The sequence below is a fragment of the Diachasmimorpha longicaudata genome, chromosome 10 (genome assembly GCF_034640455.1).
Source record: "Diachasmimorpha longicaudata isolate KC_UGA_2023 chromosome 10, iyDiaLong2, whole genome shotgun sequence".
Taxonomy (NCBI): Eukaryota; Metazoa; Arthropoda; class Insecta; order Hymenoptera; family Braconidae; genus Diachasmimorpha; species Diachasmimorpha longicaudata.
The window spans coordinates 6367754-6383101 of NC_087234.1; the positions used below are offsets into that span (position 1 = coordinate 6367754).

Here is a 15348-nt window from a genome sequence, read left to right on the forward strand (position 1 = left end):
TATTTCTGGTAAAAACATTACTTTTTAATTCCCTCAGTTTTCATAAAATTGATGAAATCCTGTTGTAATTCCTTCTTGTGATTCTAATCGTGTCGTACAGGGAATTACGTCAGTACTTTGTACAGACATAATGGCTCATTACAGCCATTGCAATGCAGGCATTCACTTATTCATCCGTCAGGCGGAATATAAATTCAATAGTGAATTTTAAATTGAATAAGACAAAATGAAGAAAATTTAATTTTATTTAATTCTCTATAACTCGAGAACGGCAGAGTCGATTCTGTTGTTTTGACGTGACAACGTCTTAAATTAGGTTGCGGCTGGGAGTCACTTATGAAAAAGTGTAACGCCCGGTAACGTTACGATGAGTCACCGAACGAGAGAGAGGCCCGCCGAATGCCTTGCGTCTCTCTCCCACTCAACTATGATCGGTCTCAAATAGGAGTTAGTTAAGTTTAAGTTTACATGTACAATGTTTTAGTAAACAAAATATATTTCTATAGTTAAAATTTGTGCAATTCTTATTTTCATTCAATTCCTTGTTCCTATTGTGCAATTTAATTATATTCATATCAATAAATATTCTACCGAGAAAAAGACGTTGTCACGTAAAATCTTCGCCCGTATTTATTTTCCTCTTCAAGGAATTCCTCAGCCTTCAAAATTAAAAAAAAAACAACCAAATCGAATCGTGCGGTCAAGGACTATCGAGGATTCGACGGAACCTTCGCTTTCATTAGAATTAATTTTCCATTTTGGAATTAATGAGTTTCTGCTGAATCGTCTGGAATTGAAGGGAGATGGGGAATTTTTCGTGAAGACCTTTCTTCTAGCTCTCAATATTCTCTACAAAAATCATTATGGAAAATATTTTTCCATAGCCTCTGGATTCGGAGATATTCATAAGGAAATTATGATCAATCGATTTATCACCTCGTCGAGCTGTAAAAAAGAATGAGAATCGAATTGTAATTGAATCCAAGTGACAGATGAGGATGACAAATGAGAGACAATTTGTCGAGGTTGATGAACGAAGTTAGTCGAATTATTGTATGAAACTCTAGTCACATCTTCCGGTCAATTAAATCAGCCTTTAATCAAGTATCGATTGCCCTTGACGTCGATTTTTTTTCTCCGGTTGATTGAATCGAGCTCCCTTTGGCGCTGGAGGGAAAGAAATTCACCATTTTTTTTGTGAAATGTTTTTTTTCATGGCCAATGGATATTTCCACTCGTTGAGGGGTCATCCGTTAAAAATAACAGCCCAATTCAAACCGAAAAATAATCGATAGATGGGTACTTCACGGGAAACTGTCGCCTTTCATTAATTTATCGTGACTCTTGGCAATTTTTTTCGTTTCATTTTTTTTCGTTTTCTACTTTTTGCTTCTTTCCTCAGTCTCCGACTATTGTGACCTCATGGCCTCAAGCCAAGTAAATACAGGTTCAATGCACCCTCATATTTTAGAAGTTGGGAAATGGAAAATCACGGGTTTTACTGCGTCATAACAATTATTGATTTTTCATGGAGAACATCCTCGAGCCCTTTTACCTCCTGATGAAAACTCGGACAAACGGCCGAGTGAATTGAGGACTGATTAGTTGGGAGAGACTGAAGGACGTGAAAGGGGGCCAATTTGCTGGTAAATTCGGCTAAGGCTGCACCAGTTTTCGGCTTTAATTTTGAATAGCCAGAAGTTTTGAGTTTAAATTCATTTTTGGGAACAGAAAAATCATTTTTTTTGCAGAAAATTTAATTCTATCTATTTGAATATTTCTGGATCAATAAAAATTAGTTCTAGAGTCGCTCTTTCCTCTCAGAGATCTTTAGTTACCTCAAGATTACCCATAAATCCCATGTTTGTCCTTCCTTAGGAGTGTAACATTGTTACCCGAAGTAGATGGGGATTAAACTCCTTGAGAGTCTCTCGAAAATGCTCAGTTGAATTCGCACAGTCATTAGGAGGGCGCACAGGTCCTTTAAACTTCATTAACTTCTCTAATGGCGATATTTCATGTAATGTTTTATTTTTTAGCCGTTGAAATTTCTTAAATAAAATTTCCGATGAGTTGGATGGAAAAAAAATTAAAGAATTGAAATAGAAAATCGAAAGCTGGACAACATTGAATTATCAACATGCAAATTTACCTCCGACTGTTCCTTTCACTTGAGCTTGAGTTTTCAGTGTGACATACTAGCATACGGCTGTCATAACTATTTTAAAATTATCGCTGGAGATGCTAAAGACTTATGTAATGAAAAAATTTCCATTCTCAATTCATTGATCTCTCGTCGACAAAATTTTTATAACACAATTTCGAATTAACGTAAATGGTTGTGTTCGATTTTCAAGAGGAAGCGAAAGTCCTACGCCATTCCAGAAAACGAAAGTGGGAAGTAGATTCCTCTCGCTAATCAGAGGTATAAATTCATCCAGACAACATTGCTAATGATTTTTTTCGAGAGTCGAGGGGCTCTCTCTCGTCTCGTGGCGATTATTATTAATGTACCGAGGGAGAGTTTATTATCCCAATTGATGATATCTAGGGAATGAATGAGTTTATCGAAAAATGTAACAAGAACTTCTTTGTGAGAAATTTCAAAAGCTTAAAAAAATATTCTATGCCTTTCATTGATAAGTTTATTCATTTTTGAGATATTCCTTCTTTCCAGCCCTTGAAATTTTTCATAATAAAATTCTCAGACAAATATCCACAAATATTTTTAATGGCTTCCCTGTAATTTAAGGATAATTGGCTCAATATCATCTGACAAATCTTCAAAAAAAAAAATTACAAGGAACTTTAGTCGTAAAAAAACCGGTAGTGGATGTAGTTGCAACCTTAAACGCACGTAATGGTGGGAGTGGGACTTCCAGGGACCTACACATACAACAAACGTGGTTTACTCACACAAATTCTGATAAAATTCACGTACGTACGTAAATGGGAGCAAAACCCGGTGTACGAAAACAGATACAATGAGACATAAAATGGGAAGAAAGAGAGGGCGGGAGTGGGAGGTCCATACGTTGGAGACGAGCGAGTAGTATAAGGTGAGGTTCATTCATGCGCCCAGTGAGTAGGTGGGGTATTGATCGGTCAGACTCCTCTCCAACCGTACATTGCACCCGGGTTTTCGTCCCACAATTTTTTTTTTATCCACTTCCCCACCACTCTGTTGCCCTCCTCCAATTTGCACTCATAACAGACACACACTGAGACACTTTGGACATTTTTTAGGTAAATGTGGATGTATTTAACCGCACTTTTTATTTACCGTCCGCACGTGCATATCATAAATTCGTGAGGGGGATTTTTTTATTATTTTTCGTCTTTTTTCTAACCACAAACAGAGAACAACTTGTTACTTGACTATAAATTATTTGTCTTGTTTAGGATATTGAGTGGAGTTGAGGGTCACTAAGGGTTGGTCGTCTAATTTTATCCGGAACCATTTTTCGAAGGTTCAACCTTCACTTTCATTCGATACTAAATTGCTGTTGGAGTCAAAAATAAATTTCTCAACCTCCTCAGGGTCAAGATCGACCCTTATACCCACTCAGTTTTGAAAAATTGACAAAACTCAATCCTAGAAGGGTTTAAGGATCATCTTATGATCGTTATTGCTTCATAGACTCCAGATTCACTGCCGACTCGTCAAAAAAGTTTTTAAAAATAAAATTATTACGCGTTTGTTCTCACTTCGTTCCGTTTCATTCTGTTATATAATTAAAGCGTAAATCGAGATGGAAAAAAATGGTGGAAGGCCAGTGGTATTGAAATCACGTAATGAGAGACACGTCCACTGCTCTTCGCACTCTGATTCCTCCAACAGTTGCGTAATTAAAATATTTTTAATTGCAATTAGGGGATAATTAAGGGTAAAAAATTTTTCTCCTTGAATTGCACATTATTATTGTTCGGATATATCTACCTGATTTTATTGTCATTGATCCGATAACAGGAATCCAATTGTATCAGGAAACCACGAATTACAATGCGGAAAGCGTGTGGAGACAGGATGCGATGTCAATCCAGCACGTTTTACTACCCAATGGTTTTCCCATAAACTTCAATCCGCCCGAGTCAACGGACTATAAACCACTGGATTTATTTATTTCGCACATTGTTCGTGTCTTGGGGTTGAAGAGAAAAGAGTGGAGATTTTTAAAACAAAACTCCTATTCTGAAGTGAAAAAAAAAAAATCAATAGAACCTTCATCCCCGCGATAAATTAATAATGAAAGGAAAATTAAAAGCATTGGCCTTCTCACCATTAGTGGACTCACCCCCGTAAATGTACACTTTTTTTCCACTGGTCGAGCTTCAGAAAGTTTCACGCTTTGAAAAATCTCCTGTGGGGGAATGTCATTCGGACCCCACAGCGACGATTTCGAGCGTTAAGAAGATTTCAAGAGACAGCTAGTTAAGTTTCATGACAAGGTACGAGATAGAGAGAGAAAAAGAAAATCCATTTGTTTGTCTATTCGTATTTTTCGTACTGGAGATGCATAAAAAGAGCTTTAAAAACGTTAGTCCGATTTTGAAGGAAAAAAGTTTTAGGGGATTTGCTTCGTAGTCTGGTAAAAGGTGAAAAAAATCCCATTACACAAGCGAAACGAAACGAATATTGAAGTCTATAAAGCTTCAGCCACTAATGGTGAAGTAGGTTGAGCGAAATATTTGCCCTTTAAGCCCTTCGAATCCTCGTGGAAACGTTTATTTATAGAACTGACGTAAACAGGTCCAATTGAAAATTATTATGAATTCTAAATTATCCGGGATAAATATCATTACATTAATTAGTAATGTTTCGACTGTTTCCGAGGGGGATTACCTAGTCTTGCTTCACATCAAAGAACCCGGGAGGCAATGCAAACAATTTATTTATCCTTTTCATATTCATTTATTGCGTAAAAAAATACTGATGAAATTTTGATGGGAAGAATATTCAGAGGATTTATTTGGTCCCCTGTTGGGAGGTAAAAGAAGCCCTCTCCATAAGGGAAATTAAATAAATATTGACCAGTAATAGTAAAGTAGATTGGACAGAATATTTGCTCTTGGATTCCACCATTTCCCCTCCGGACTTTTCGGTATAAGCGCAAAATGAATGATTTCTGAATAAGAAGTTTTAAAAAAGGACGAAATAATTATTTCAGATTTAATGGTTCCTTATTTTCACAGGAATTTTCGCAACTGACGAAGGAACTCTCAGCAGCCCGTGAGAATATACTCGAGCGAGAGGAAGAAATCTCGGAATTAAAAGCAGAGCGTAACAACACTCGGGTAAAGTCTGATGCATTCTTATTTCCCTTGATTCTCTAGCCGTTGTTTTATTAAATTTTTTTTTCGACTTCAACTCCCTGGTTTTTTTTCCCCTCCACACCATCCTCATTCACTGTTTCATTTTTAAAGTTTACGTACGACGAGACGAGACGGCTTCTTACGGTTGGGAGGCGGTTATGAATTGTAAATGAATTATTCCGGGAGTTGAAATCGGATTTTATGAATTTTTTGGGGATCCTTGGGGTCAAGGAGATTTGGAATAATTTTTTTTACATGTTCTTGGGGGTCTTTTCTGGGTAGGTTTCCATAATTGAAACATTTATCATGCTCTGCTTGTTTTTTTTTTCGAATTGAGCATTATACCGACTCCTCTTCCACGTAATAACTCTTTAATAAATGAGATACAGATTCCCAAATTTATTTACCAACTCTTAATCAATATTGTCAATTGCACAGCTTCTACTCGAACATCTGGAATGTCTGGTGTCACGTCACGAAAGGTCACTGAGGATGACAGTAGTGAAGAGACAAGCTGCAGCCCAGTCGGGTGTCTCGTCCGAGGTCGAGGTCCTCAAGGCACTCAAGAGCCTCTTCGAGCATCACAAGGCCCTGGACGAAAAGGTCTGCACTTAATACCTACGTGACAAAAGAGTCAAGGGAGAATTCACACACTCACTCAGCCACCGCGACAACAAAATTTAATAATCAATTGAAAATACAATATTTTATCTGTTGACTTTCAGGTACGAGAGCGATTAAGAGTCGCACTGGAGAAAAATACGAGTCTCGAGGAGGAGCTATCACGTACCAAAGACGAGGTGAGATAAAATATCGGGGGGTAGAAGAACTTTCCTGGGAGGGATCGATAGAATGGGGAAATTGAAAACTTTTTCCACTCTCGGTGCAATTTTTTTTTCTCGGGTAATATAAACCATCCGGAGGGCATAATAAATAATAGATGACGTTCTCCAAACGGAAATTTATTACTTAAACATATAAATAATTGCACTGAGAGCAAAATATTTTGATTTTTCGCTAAACATTCAATTTATTCCTTCCAAATAATTTATCTTTCATTTTTTTTCCAAACAATTCAATTTCTCACTAAAACATTCTCGTAAAACTTCTTGAAAACTTCTCACACCTTCGCTTCTAATTCTTATTTTTTTTTTGTCGTCTCTCTGAAGCTCCAGCAATACAAAGCTGCTGGACATCTCAAGACTCTCGAGGACAGACCCAAAGAGAATGGCCAGACTGATGAGAGCCAGAGCAAGGTAAGAATTATTGATTGGGACAAGGAGGGTATCATATAATTCACCTCACACACAGAACACATGAGCACAAGAGATTGATACAATTGATTCATGACAATTTAATGTCTTTTTGTTTGTTATTTTTTTTTTTATTCATTTCTGTGGATGTGTGAGAGAGTTCGCAGCTGCATCTGTCATTTTGCATGGTCACTTTTATATTCTCCATGGAGTTAACGAAATTTTCGAAGATACTTCCGCAGTAAACGCATAAAATATTGGAGTAGACATAAATCGTGGACCCTTAGCTCTCAAATAATAAAGAATATATTTTCATAATTCGGAATCTAGATTTTCTCCACTCCCCTAGAATCACTGCGGATGTACCTTAAGAGAATTTACTGGAAGCGAGGGCCAATGTGGATTCTACAGTAGTTTGAAGATTTTTTTCTAGTATTGAAAATGATTTATTGATTTCTGGCAGAAAACATCAGCAAAAAATGTAATTGAGAAAATGGAGGATATGATTAAATACATTTTTCAAGAGCTTTTCAATTTGTTTTTGGTGAATGAGATGTCAGTCGAGTGAGAACAGGGGATAAATTTATGAAAAATATAAAAAATATAAAAAATAAAACATATAGATGAAAATTTGATTCAATCTCCTGTTTTCACCAATTCACTTCGAAAAAAATATTTTTCGATCGTAAAAATTTGTAGTTGCATGTTAGAGGATAAGATAAGATGCAAAATGATACAGAATTGACAGGGGAGAAATGGAAAGAGAGAGCGAACAGAATTTTTAAGGGAGAGAAAGGGATAATAGGGGGATAATGGTGGAAGGGTTATTCTCAATGTAAAATAGTATTATGATCGGGCAGAATGAAACTGAAACAGCTAGCCAGGACCAACAGGAGGTGGTATCAACTGTTATTGAGTTTAATGATGAGAGGAAAATGGAGAGTGGAAATAGACTGAGCAACGGTGGTCTCGATACCTCTGACCACGAATCGGCTGCACGTGTTATTGACTTGCAGTCGACTGTTGAGAAACAGGTACGAATATTCATTGGGAATATTGAAAACTCCCATTATTCAAGATTAAGACAGATTATTAAATTATTTAATCAACGAGTTGTGAATATTCCCGGGGTTTTAGACGAGTGATTGAGGTTGCTAACGAGTTAATCGATTAGTCAGCGATTTAATTAGCTGATTAAAAATAATGGGAGGTGGTGGGCTATTGTTTGGAGGGATGTTTCCCCTTTTCGATGGCAATAAAGTAGTTTTAAGGGGATTTTATTATTTTCACTGCATGATTTTTTTTTTATATTTGTAAAGACAAAAAATTCTATTGCACATAATTTGTCACAGAATCATTTTTTCCCTCGACTTTTGCCAAGTTTTGCCCCTTTTCAGGGATTGGGGGGCTCTAGGGGCACTGATCGATTAATACTAGTGTTTGTATCGGTATAGCATGCGGTGGAATGATTATAATCGTTCAGTGTAGAGAGTATTTTGGCATGAGATTTGTTAGTTTGACATGAGTACAGTTATACGAGAGTCATTTAAAAATTGAACGAAATTTTGGAGAAAATGAATATGTGCAGTTTTTGGATTTTTTTATTAACAGGAATTACTCGATATCAACACTATTGTTATCAACACAAACAGAGTCCTAAAGTAAATAATTTATTACAGCGATAAATTTATAGTTATTTCAAAAAGGTGAATATTCGCAGAATCGAATGAATTATGAAGAGAATTTAATTGAGATAAATTCAATTGTTGAAATTTTTTCGATGTTTGAGATTAAAAAAAACTAAAATAATAAAAATTCTGTCGTCCAGGCAAGTAAAGAAACAAGTAAAATAATTTCAGAGTGTAGAATTGTCAACATGGCAGCGTCGAGTTGGTGAACTCGGTGGTCGTGTGGCAGAGCTCGAGGAGACTCTTTCCAAGGCACAGAAGGACCTCGTGAAAACCCAGGAAACAAATGTCAAACTCCAACGAGATTTACGTGAAAATGTAGCACAAAAGGAGGATCAGGAGGAGAGAATTGCAACGCTGGAGAAGAGATATCTGAATGCCCAGAGAGAATCCACTAGTCTCCACGATCTGAATGAAAAATTGGAGCAAGAATTGCAGCACAAAGAGGCACAGCTCAAGGTATCTAAAGATCAATTTTCATTCTTAACGATATAAAAAAACGTCATCAGGGGATTTTCTTACTTTTGGCTGCATAACAATTAATTTCGTACGCATTATTGAGTGGAGGAAGAAATAAGTTAATGAAGTTTTGGAAAATTATTACTCAACTTCAAAAATAACTCGTCAATTGCAAAATATTTTTTTTTCCATTTTTTTTTTACAAATCCTCCTCGACTGAATAAAAAAATCATCATTCTCTCATTCTTGAATTATTTTTGAAACTCGAAATTAAGCTGCAAGAGGAGAAGATAGCAGCTATTCAAGAGAAACTAGAGCTTGCTGAACAAAAATTGGCTGGTTATCCAAAATTACCAGAAATGGAAGAGCAATTGAAGGCTAGGATGGAGGCACTGACCCAGGTGAGGAGGCCCAATCAGGTACGCAGGGGAATCATATCACCACATCACACCATAATGTTCCATTCTACATGTCTCCTTGACTAATTATCAATTAATTTATTATTTAAATTCCTTCACTATTGATTCCAACAGTTTTTATCATTTTACTCAATTAATTTTTCCCTTAGAGTTGAATGTGGTGTGAGCCTGTGCCTGTTTTATTTTACTAATTATATCCATTGAATACTAACATTATTACTCATACAGAACATGCATTCATCGTCATCAGCACTCTTTGGTTTTTATCTCCATTGACGATACAATTTTTTTTTAACACTGAGTTCTTCAGCTAGTTTTGTTCAGATTCTCGTCATAAAGATCATTTTTATCGCCTCATTTACAGATTTTCAAGACCTAATCAGTGTTCATGAGCTGCTGGCTTGGATTTATTCGAATTATCACGTTTTTTATGATTTATATCATTTGTTTAGTTGATTATTGTCTTTTTTTGTCGTCATGCTTCGAAAGCATTTCGAGAGCTTACTTTCTTCATTGAAGATAATGATTTCTAGATATGCATTGCATGATTAGGATTAAGAGTCACGAGAAGTTGCCGAGGAATTTTTTAAATGTCGGAGGCACGTCTACAATCGTTTGAACCTGATTTTTAATGAATTAATAATTGAATGCCTTCGATTTAATTAGTCATTAAGAGATTGAACTTTCCTCGGTGGATTTTCCAATCAACATCTGCTCGTGGTTCATGATTTTTCAAATTAGACTAGGGATTTGAACTAGGGTTGATAGAACTGAGATTTCATGAAGAACTTCAGGTGAATTTTTAATAAAAAAAAATGTTGAGAATCCATCATCATCATGACGTCCATCTCAATTGAAAGTTTCTCGATTCATTGTCAATGCAATTGTTTAACAAAGAGTGGCATTTAAATAAGCAGGCGCAGGAGAGACATGGCAGTGCTGAAGACAGGATTCAGAGACTGGAGGGACAACTCGAGGAGAAAAATGCTGAGGTTATGCGCCTCAATCAACGATTGAAAATGAATGAGGAGCATAACACGAGGTTGAGCAGTACTGTTGATAAACTACTGTCAGGTAGGGGTTGCTGAGTATTTCTTAATAATTTATTTGTTCGATTATAATGAGTACCTGTGAAGATAAAAGTCATTGATGGTATCTTCCAGTGGAAAATTTATAATTTTTTTTATTCGAATCGTTCTTCAATATTTACAGATTTCCTAGTCTATGAGTTATTATCCATTGAAGACGTTCCCTACTGTTGCCCATCCCCCCTCAATAAAATACCCTCCTCTTCCAGAATCGAACGAGCGCCTGCAGGTGCACCTCAAAGAGCGCATGCATGCCCTGGAGGAGAAGAACGCCCTCACCCAGGAGCTCGAGAAGACTCGAAAGATCGCCGAAGACCTTCAGAACGAGAAATCGGAGATAATGAAGGAGCTTGGCAAAGCTCGATTGGAAATAGATAACGTCAAGAGGCAGATGTTACAGCAGGAGATAGCTTTCAACATCCAGCAGACCGATGCCCTCACCAGAAGCTTATCACCAAATGCAGTGGAGCCAGCCTCGTCGTCAAGATCAGCTAGTCACAGTTCCTTTGACACTCACTCCCTTCCCAGACGGGGTAAACGCCTCGAGGACGATGGGACCAAGGGTTACGTTGCCAGAACACTTGCCGAACAGGAGTGGGAGAAGCTTCAACAAGCTCATGTCCTGGCGAATGTCCAACAGGCATTTGATGTGTCGTCCGATGCTGAGGGCGATGGCGACAACGAGAGTATTTTTTCATCAGCTGCTGATGTTATTAGCCCCAGCGGACATACTGATGCACAGACACTGGCGATGATGCTCCAGGAGCAGCTCGACGCCATCAACATCGAGATTAGGCTCATTCAGGAGGAGAAGCAGAGTACTGAGGCCAGGGCTGAGGAGCTCGAGAGCAGGGTTGGCAGTCTTGAGCACATGAACCTTCTGGCCAGGGGAAGGAGTCTTGAGAGGGCGTCTCCTCCTTTGAGTGGAAGGTCCACACCCAAGAGTCATCACAGCCCCAATAGGGATTATCTTCATAAGTATCATACGGTAAGAATGGCGGGGAGGGCACTGGAGGGGAGACGAGCTAGGGGTGGGGAACTGGAGTTTTTGGGGATTTTTAGAATTTATATTGTGATTGAGAGTAAAAGCTTTAACCAGAGACTTGTATTGACCACGCAAATAATTCTGGGATTTTTTGGATTGTATAGATCGAATATTTTCGCGGAGAAGTATACATAAGGATATTTGCCACATGAAAAAAATTGAGTTTCTCTGACAGAATTTTCCGAACAAAAAAATTTATAAGAAATCGTTAAAGCTGTTCAAAAAATTCCAAAAGCCTTCGACAGCTCCTGGGGAAAATTACCAATGAACTCGTCTCTCCTCCCCAACAACTAACAAATAACAATGTTCATCTCTTCGTTGTCATCTCCCCTCATCTCTCCCACCCTCGGCCGAACGAAATTAATGAGCCCCAGGACAAAATTTAAAATTATCAAGGAACAAGTTAAACGGAAAAAAATTGGTTTAAAAATCTCGAGACGGTTCTTTTGGATGTCCGGTGTTACAGGCACCTGCCTCAATGTCACCTGCTCATCTTCATCAGTATGCAGCTTCATTGGCAAGCCCAGGACAACTGTCCGAGTCACTCCCCGCTAGCCAGGTTCGTTCCTTCCCTGACATTTAAAAAAAAAACAACAACAACCCACTGAGGAAAATTTTGCGACAAAAAGTTGAAGTTTCGTTTCTGTTATTGTCGCTTTTACTTGATTTTTTCATTTGGCTCTTTCACTTTTTTTTCGGTTTTGCCCACTCAGTCTGCGCTTCCAGCGGAGTTTTCACAGCAGAGTAAAACCATTAGGTTTTAGGAGATGTATTGTTTTTTACTGTGGGGAGGATCATTACTGATGAGAGCTTTCGGGGTGAATGGAATTGGGACTCTTTTTGGCATGAAAAAAATTATGATTTTTCCGTTCTTTCATCGTTCCGAGGGAATTGCCCTCTGGATATTCATATTGTTCTTGCCATTGTCATGGTGTGCCATGGTTCGTCTCCATTCCATTCGGCCAGAATTTTTTATTACAGAATGGTAATGATTTTCAGGCTTTTTTTATCGGTGAAGTGATGGATTCCGAGGAATTATTATTTTTGTCATTCTAATTTTATTAATTTCCAATTCTCCATCACTTCACAACCCATTCAGTTCTTATTCTTACTATTATCATTGATTTTGCAGAATATTATGATTCTTGCTGCTTGGATTATGCCAACACCTTCTCAATAGCCATAAAAAATCAGATAAATACTCTGATGAAATTAAATCTTAGATGAAATTCGATAGTGAAGTGGTAGCTCATAGAACATATTTTAAACCGTGTATTTATCGCGTGAAAGAAAAATATGAAAAAATCTCACTTGATCTTTTTTATGCAGAATTAAATTCTCCACAAGTACTATGTACAGTCTTTTTCTCTCCAATTCTATGGCTCACTAGAGATCAGGCAAAATGAGGAATTTAATTGCACTCGAGTACCATTTCATTATCGAATTCCACAATGAATTCCACCAGAATAATGATCTCTGCCTGTGGCAGTTGCAGTTGTCCGGGGAGGAGTTACACTCGGTTAGTGAACGTGACAGTGGAGGCGGTGGTAGTGGAGGGAGTGAAGCTGCATCACCACTGACAGCAAGATCCCTGAGACTGGAGAGAGTCGTTCAGGCATTGGCGCACAGCCAAGAGGAGCTCAGGAGGTACTTGGTGATATTATCAACTTCTGGGTCGTTCGGAATTTGGGAGAAACTTTTTGGGGTTTTCGTGGTACTTCAGGGGATTTTGTGGAAGACCTAACAATTTGCTAAGACGATGAGTTATTATGCGACGGGATGGGGGCAAAATGGAGCAGAAAAAAAAAATTTCAAAAAATCCAGTAAAACTTTTCGCAGAGAGATTTTCATTTAATTTAATTAGGACTTGTGGCTTTTGAATTTATTAATTTCTTCTGACGTTGATGGCCCCAAAATCATGTTTCTTTCGTGTTCCGCTTGATGGCAGATGAAATTCAATTAACTCACTAACTCACACTATCCCTCGTTCATCGTACTAACAGGCGCACCGGACAGAGCGGATTTCCTAGCGCCGGATACTCCACTCACAGGTTAATTAATTATTCCCGTAATGCATGCAATCGTCGTGCCACTGTGCCATCCAATATGCAATCGAATTAGATAAGTGCAACTGGTGATTGAGGAAATGACACCTGAATTTCAGATTTACCAACATGTCCTGTCTTCGCTTTATTAAGAATTATTTAATTTTATACTGATGTATATGTGATGTGCGGCGATGGCACGACGAAAGTACAGAGAATATTCGTTGCAAGTCGAGAACCACTGGGTTCACGAGATTTTGACATAAAACCGTTTTTCTGGAAAATGAAATTCCCAAGATGAAAGTTTCTATGACTTTCTCTGCTAAATCCGTCAGATTCGGAGATATTTTAATGACAAAATGACAAGTGAAGTGCAACGATTAGTCTCACTCATTGAATAAATATAATGAGCGAAATAGAAGGTAGAAACATAGAAACTAGATTAGCGCTCGATGCTAGCAGGCATGGGCATCATAACAACGGCACACTGAATTCTGGAACACCACCTTCACCATTGTCTTCACGTCATAGTAGCCAGGACAGTTTGCACAAGAACAGTTTTGGAAGTGTTGGCCTGCCCATTGGACAATTGTCGAGCTCTCATTTGCATATGCCGTCGACGATGAGTCCTGCTACAGCAGCTGCTGTTGCTGCTGCGCAGAAGAAGAAGGGAATTAAGAGCAGTCTTGGGAGATTCTTCAGCAAAAAGGAGAAGGTGAGAATTGGAATTCCTTTTGAGAATTTTTCAGCGTTAAATTCGACAGTCTACTGAAAAGTATTGGAAAATAGATATAGACGGTGGAACAGGTCTGACTGGATTGATTTAAAATTCGTGGGTTTGATTGGTTTATTTATTTAGATTAAGGGGAAGGATACAACAATGCCCGGAGACGTTCCCGGGATGGGGGGAGCGTGTACACCGGCGGATCCTGATTATGGGGATAATGTCTCCGTTGCTGGGACGCTGGGTGGAAAGAGTGATTTCGATCGAAGGAAAAAGAAAAGGTGAATTTCCCGATTATTTCCATAACAGTGCGGCCTTCCTTGATATCTCTGCATTTTATCAGAGTCCTCGGAGAAAAATATTTTTTTAAATATGGGTCATTATTTCCTATCCCCTCAGCATGCTGGACTCATCTCGTCATGAGCTTCTGGGCGAAGCTATGAAAGCAGGCACTCCATTTGCTCTCTGGAATGGCCCCACGATAGTCGCCTGGCTGGAGCTCTGGGTGGGAATGCCAGCTTGGTACGTAGCAGCCTGTCGTGCCAACGTCAAAAGTGGTGCCATTATGTCAGCCCTGAGTGACACAGAGATTCAACGAGAAATAGGCATCAGCAATCCTCTCCACAGACTCAAATTGAGACTCGCCATTCAGGAGATGGTCTCACTGACCTCTCCATCAGCTCCAAAAACATCCAGAACAACTCTTGCTTTTGGGGATATGAATCACGAGTGGATTGGAAATGTTTGGCTGCCAAGTCTTGGCCTGCCGCAGTACAGATCCACATTTATGGAGTGCCTTGTTGACGCACGAATGCTCGATCATCTTACCAAGAAGGATCTGAGGGGACAACTCAGAATGGTGGACAGCTTCCACAGGACGAGCCTCCAGTATGGAATATCTTGCCTCAAGAGACTTAATTTCGACCGACAACAGCTCGAGGACAGGAGGAGAATGGCTGAGGGGGCCAATGTAGATGTCATCGTTTGGAGCAATGACCGAGTCATCAGATGGGTTCAATCTATCGGACTCAAGGTAGGCATCACTATTTAAATATCGTTAAAAATATGTACTCTCAGTGATGAAAGTGAGAGAGTGAGACAGAAGCTACTCTTGCGAAATTTAAGTGAGGGAAACATTTTTTCTAGGAGTATGGGAACAATCTCTTGGAGTCCGGAGTACACGGAGCTCTCGTGGCCCTTGACGAGAGTTTCGATGCCAATGCATTCGCCCTGACCCTTCAGATACCAACGCAAAATGTTCAGGTAGTTCGTCATTCAATATAAATGATTATCCAGGATAAATTGCAATCATCA

General features: G+C 38.7%; 1 protein-coding gene across 16 annotated transcripts in view; it reads left to right on the forward strand.

Moving 5' to 3' along the window:
• Positions 1-15348, forward strand: part of LOC135166555 (liprin-alpha-1) — a 36456-nt gene that overhangs the window by 1984 nt on the left and 19124 nt on the right. For 5 of the 16 annotated variants that reach the window (XR_010299702.1, XR_010299704.1, XR_010299703.1 and 2 more), the window contains exons 2-16: positions 5194-5295; positions 5752-5916; positions 6039-6113; positions 6483-6569; positions 7427-7600; positions 8426-8713; positions 8989-9132; positions 10047-10206; positions 10430-11208; positions 12755-12912; positions 13269-13316; positions 13773-14025; positions 14170-14315; positions 14434-15067; positions 15181-15297. Coding sequence is in view for 12 of the 16 variants with exons in the window: in XM_064128888.1 (XP_063984958.1) it covers positions 5194-5295; positions 5752-5916; positions 6039-6113; positions 6483-6569; positions 7427-7600; positions 8426-8713; positions 8989-9132; positions 10047-10206; positions 10430-11208; positions 12755-12912; positions 13269-13316; positions 13773-14025; positions 14170-14315; positions 14434-15067; positions 15181-15297 (3330 nt within the window). In the remaining 4 variants the exon portion in view is untranslated. Of the gene's footprint in view, positions 1-5193; positions 5296-5751; positions 5917-6038; positions 6114-6482; positions 6570-7426; positions 7601-8425; positions 8714-8988; positions 9133-10046; positions 10207-10429; positions 11209-12754; positions 12913-13268; positions 13317-13769; positions 14026-14169; positions 14316-14433; positions 15068-15180; positions 15298-15348 lie in introns of all 16 variants that reach the window. The other 11 variants (XM_064128896.1, XM_064128897.1, XM_064128890.1 and 8 more) reach the window with 11 other exon arrangements.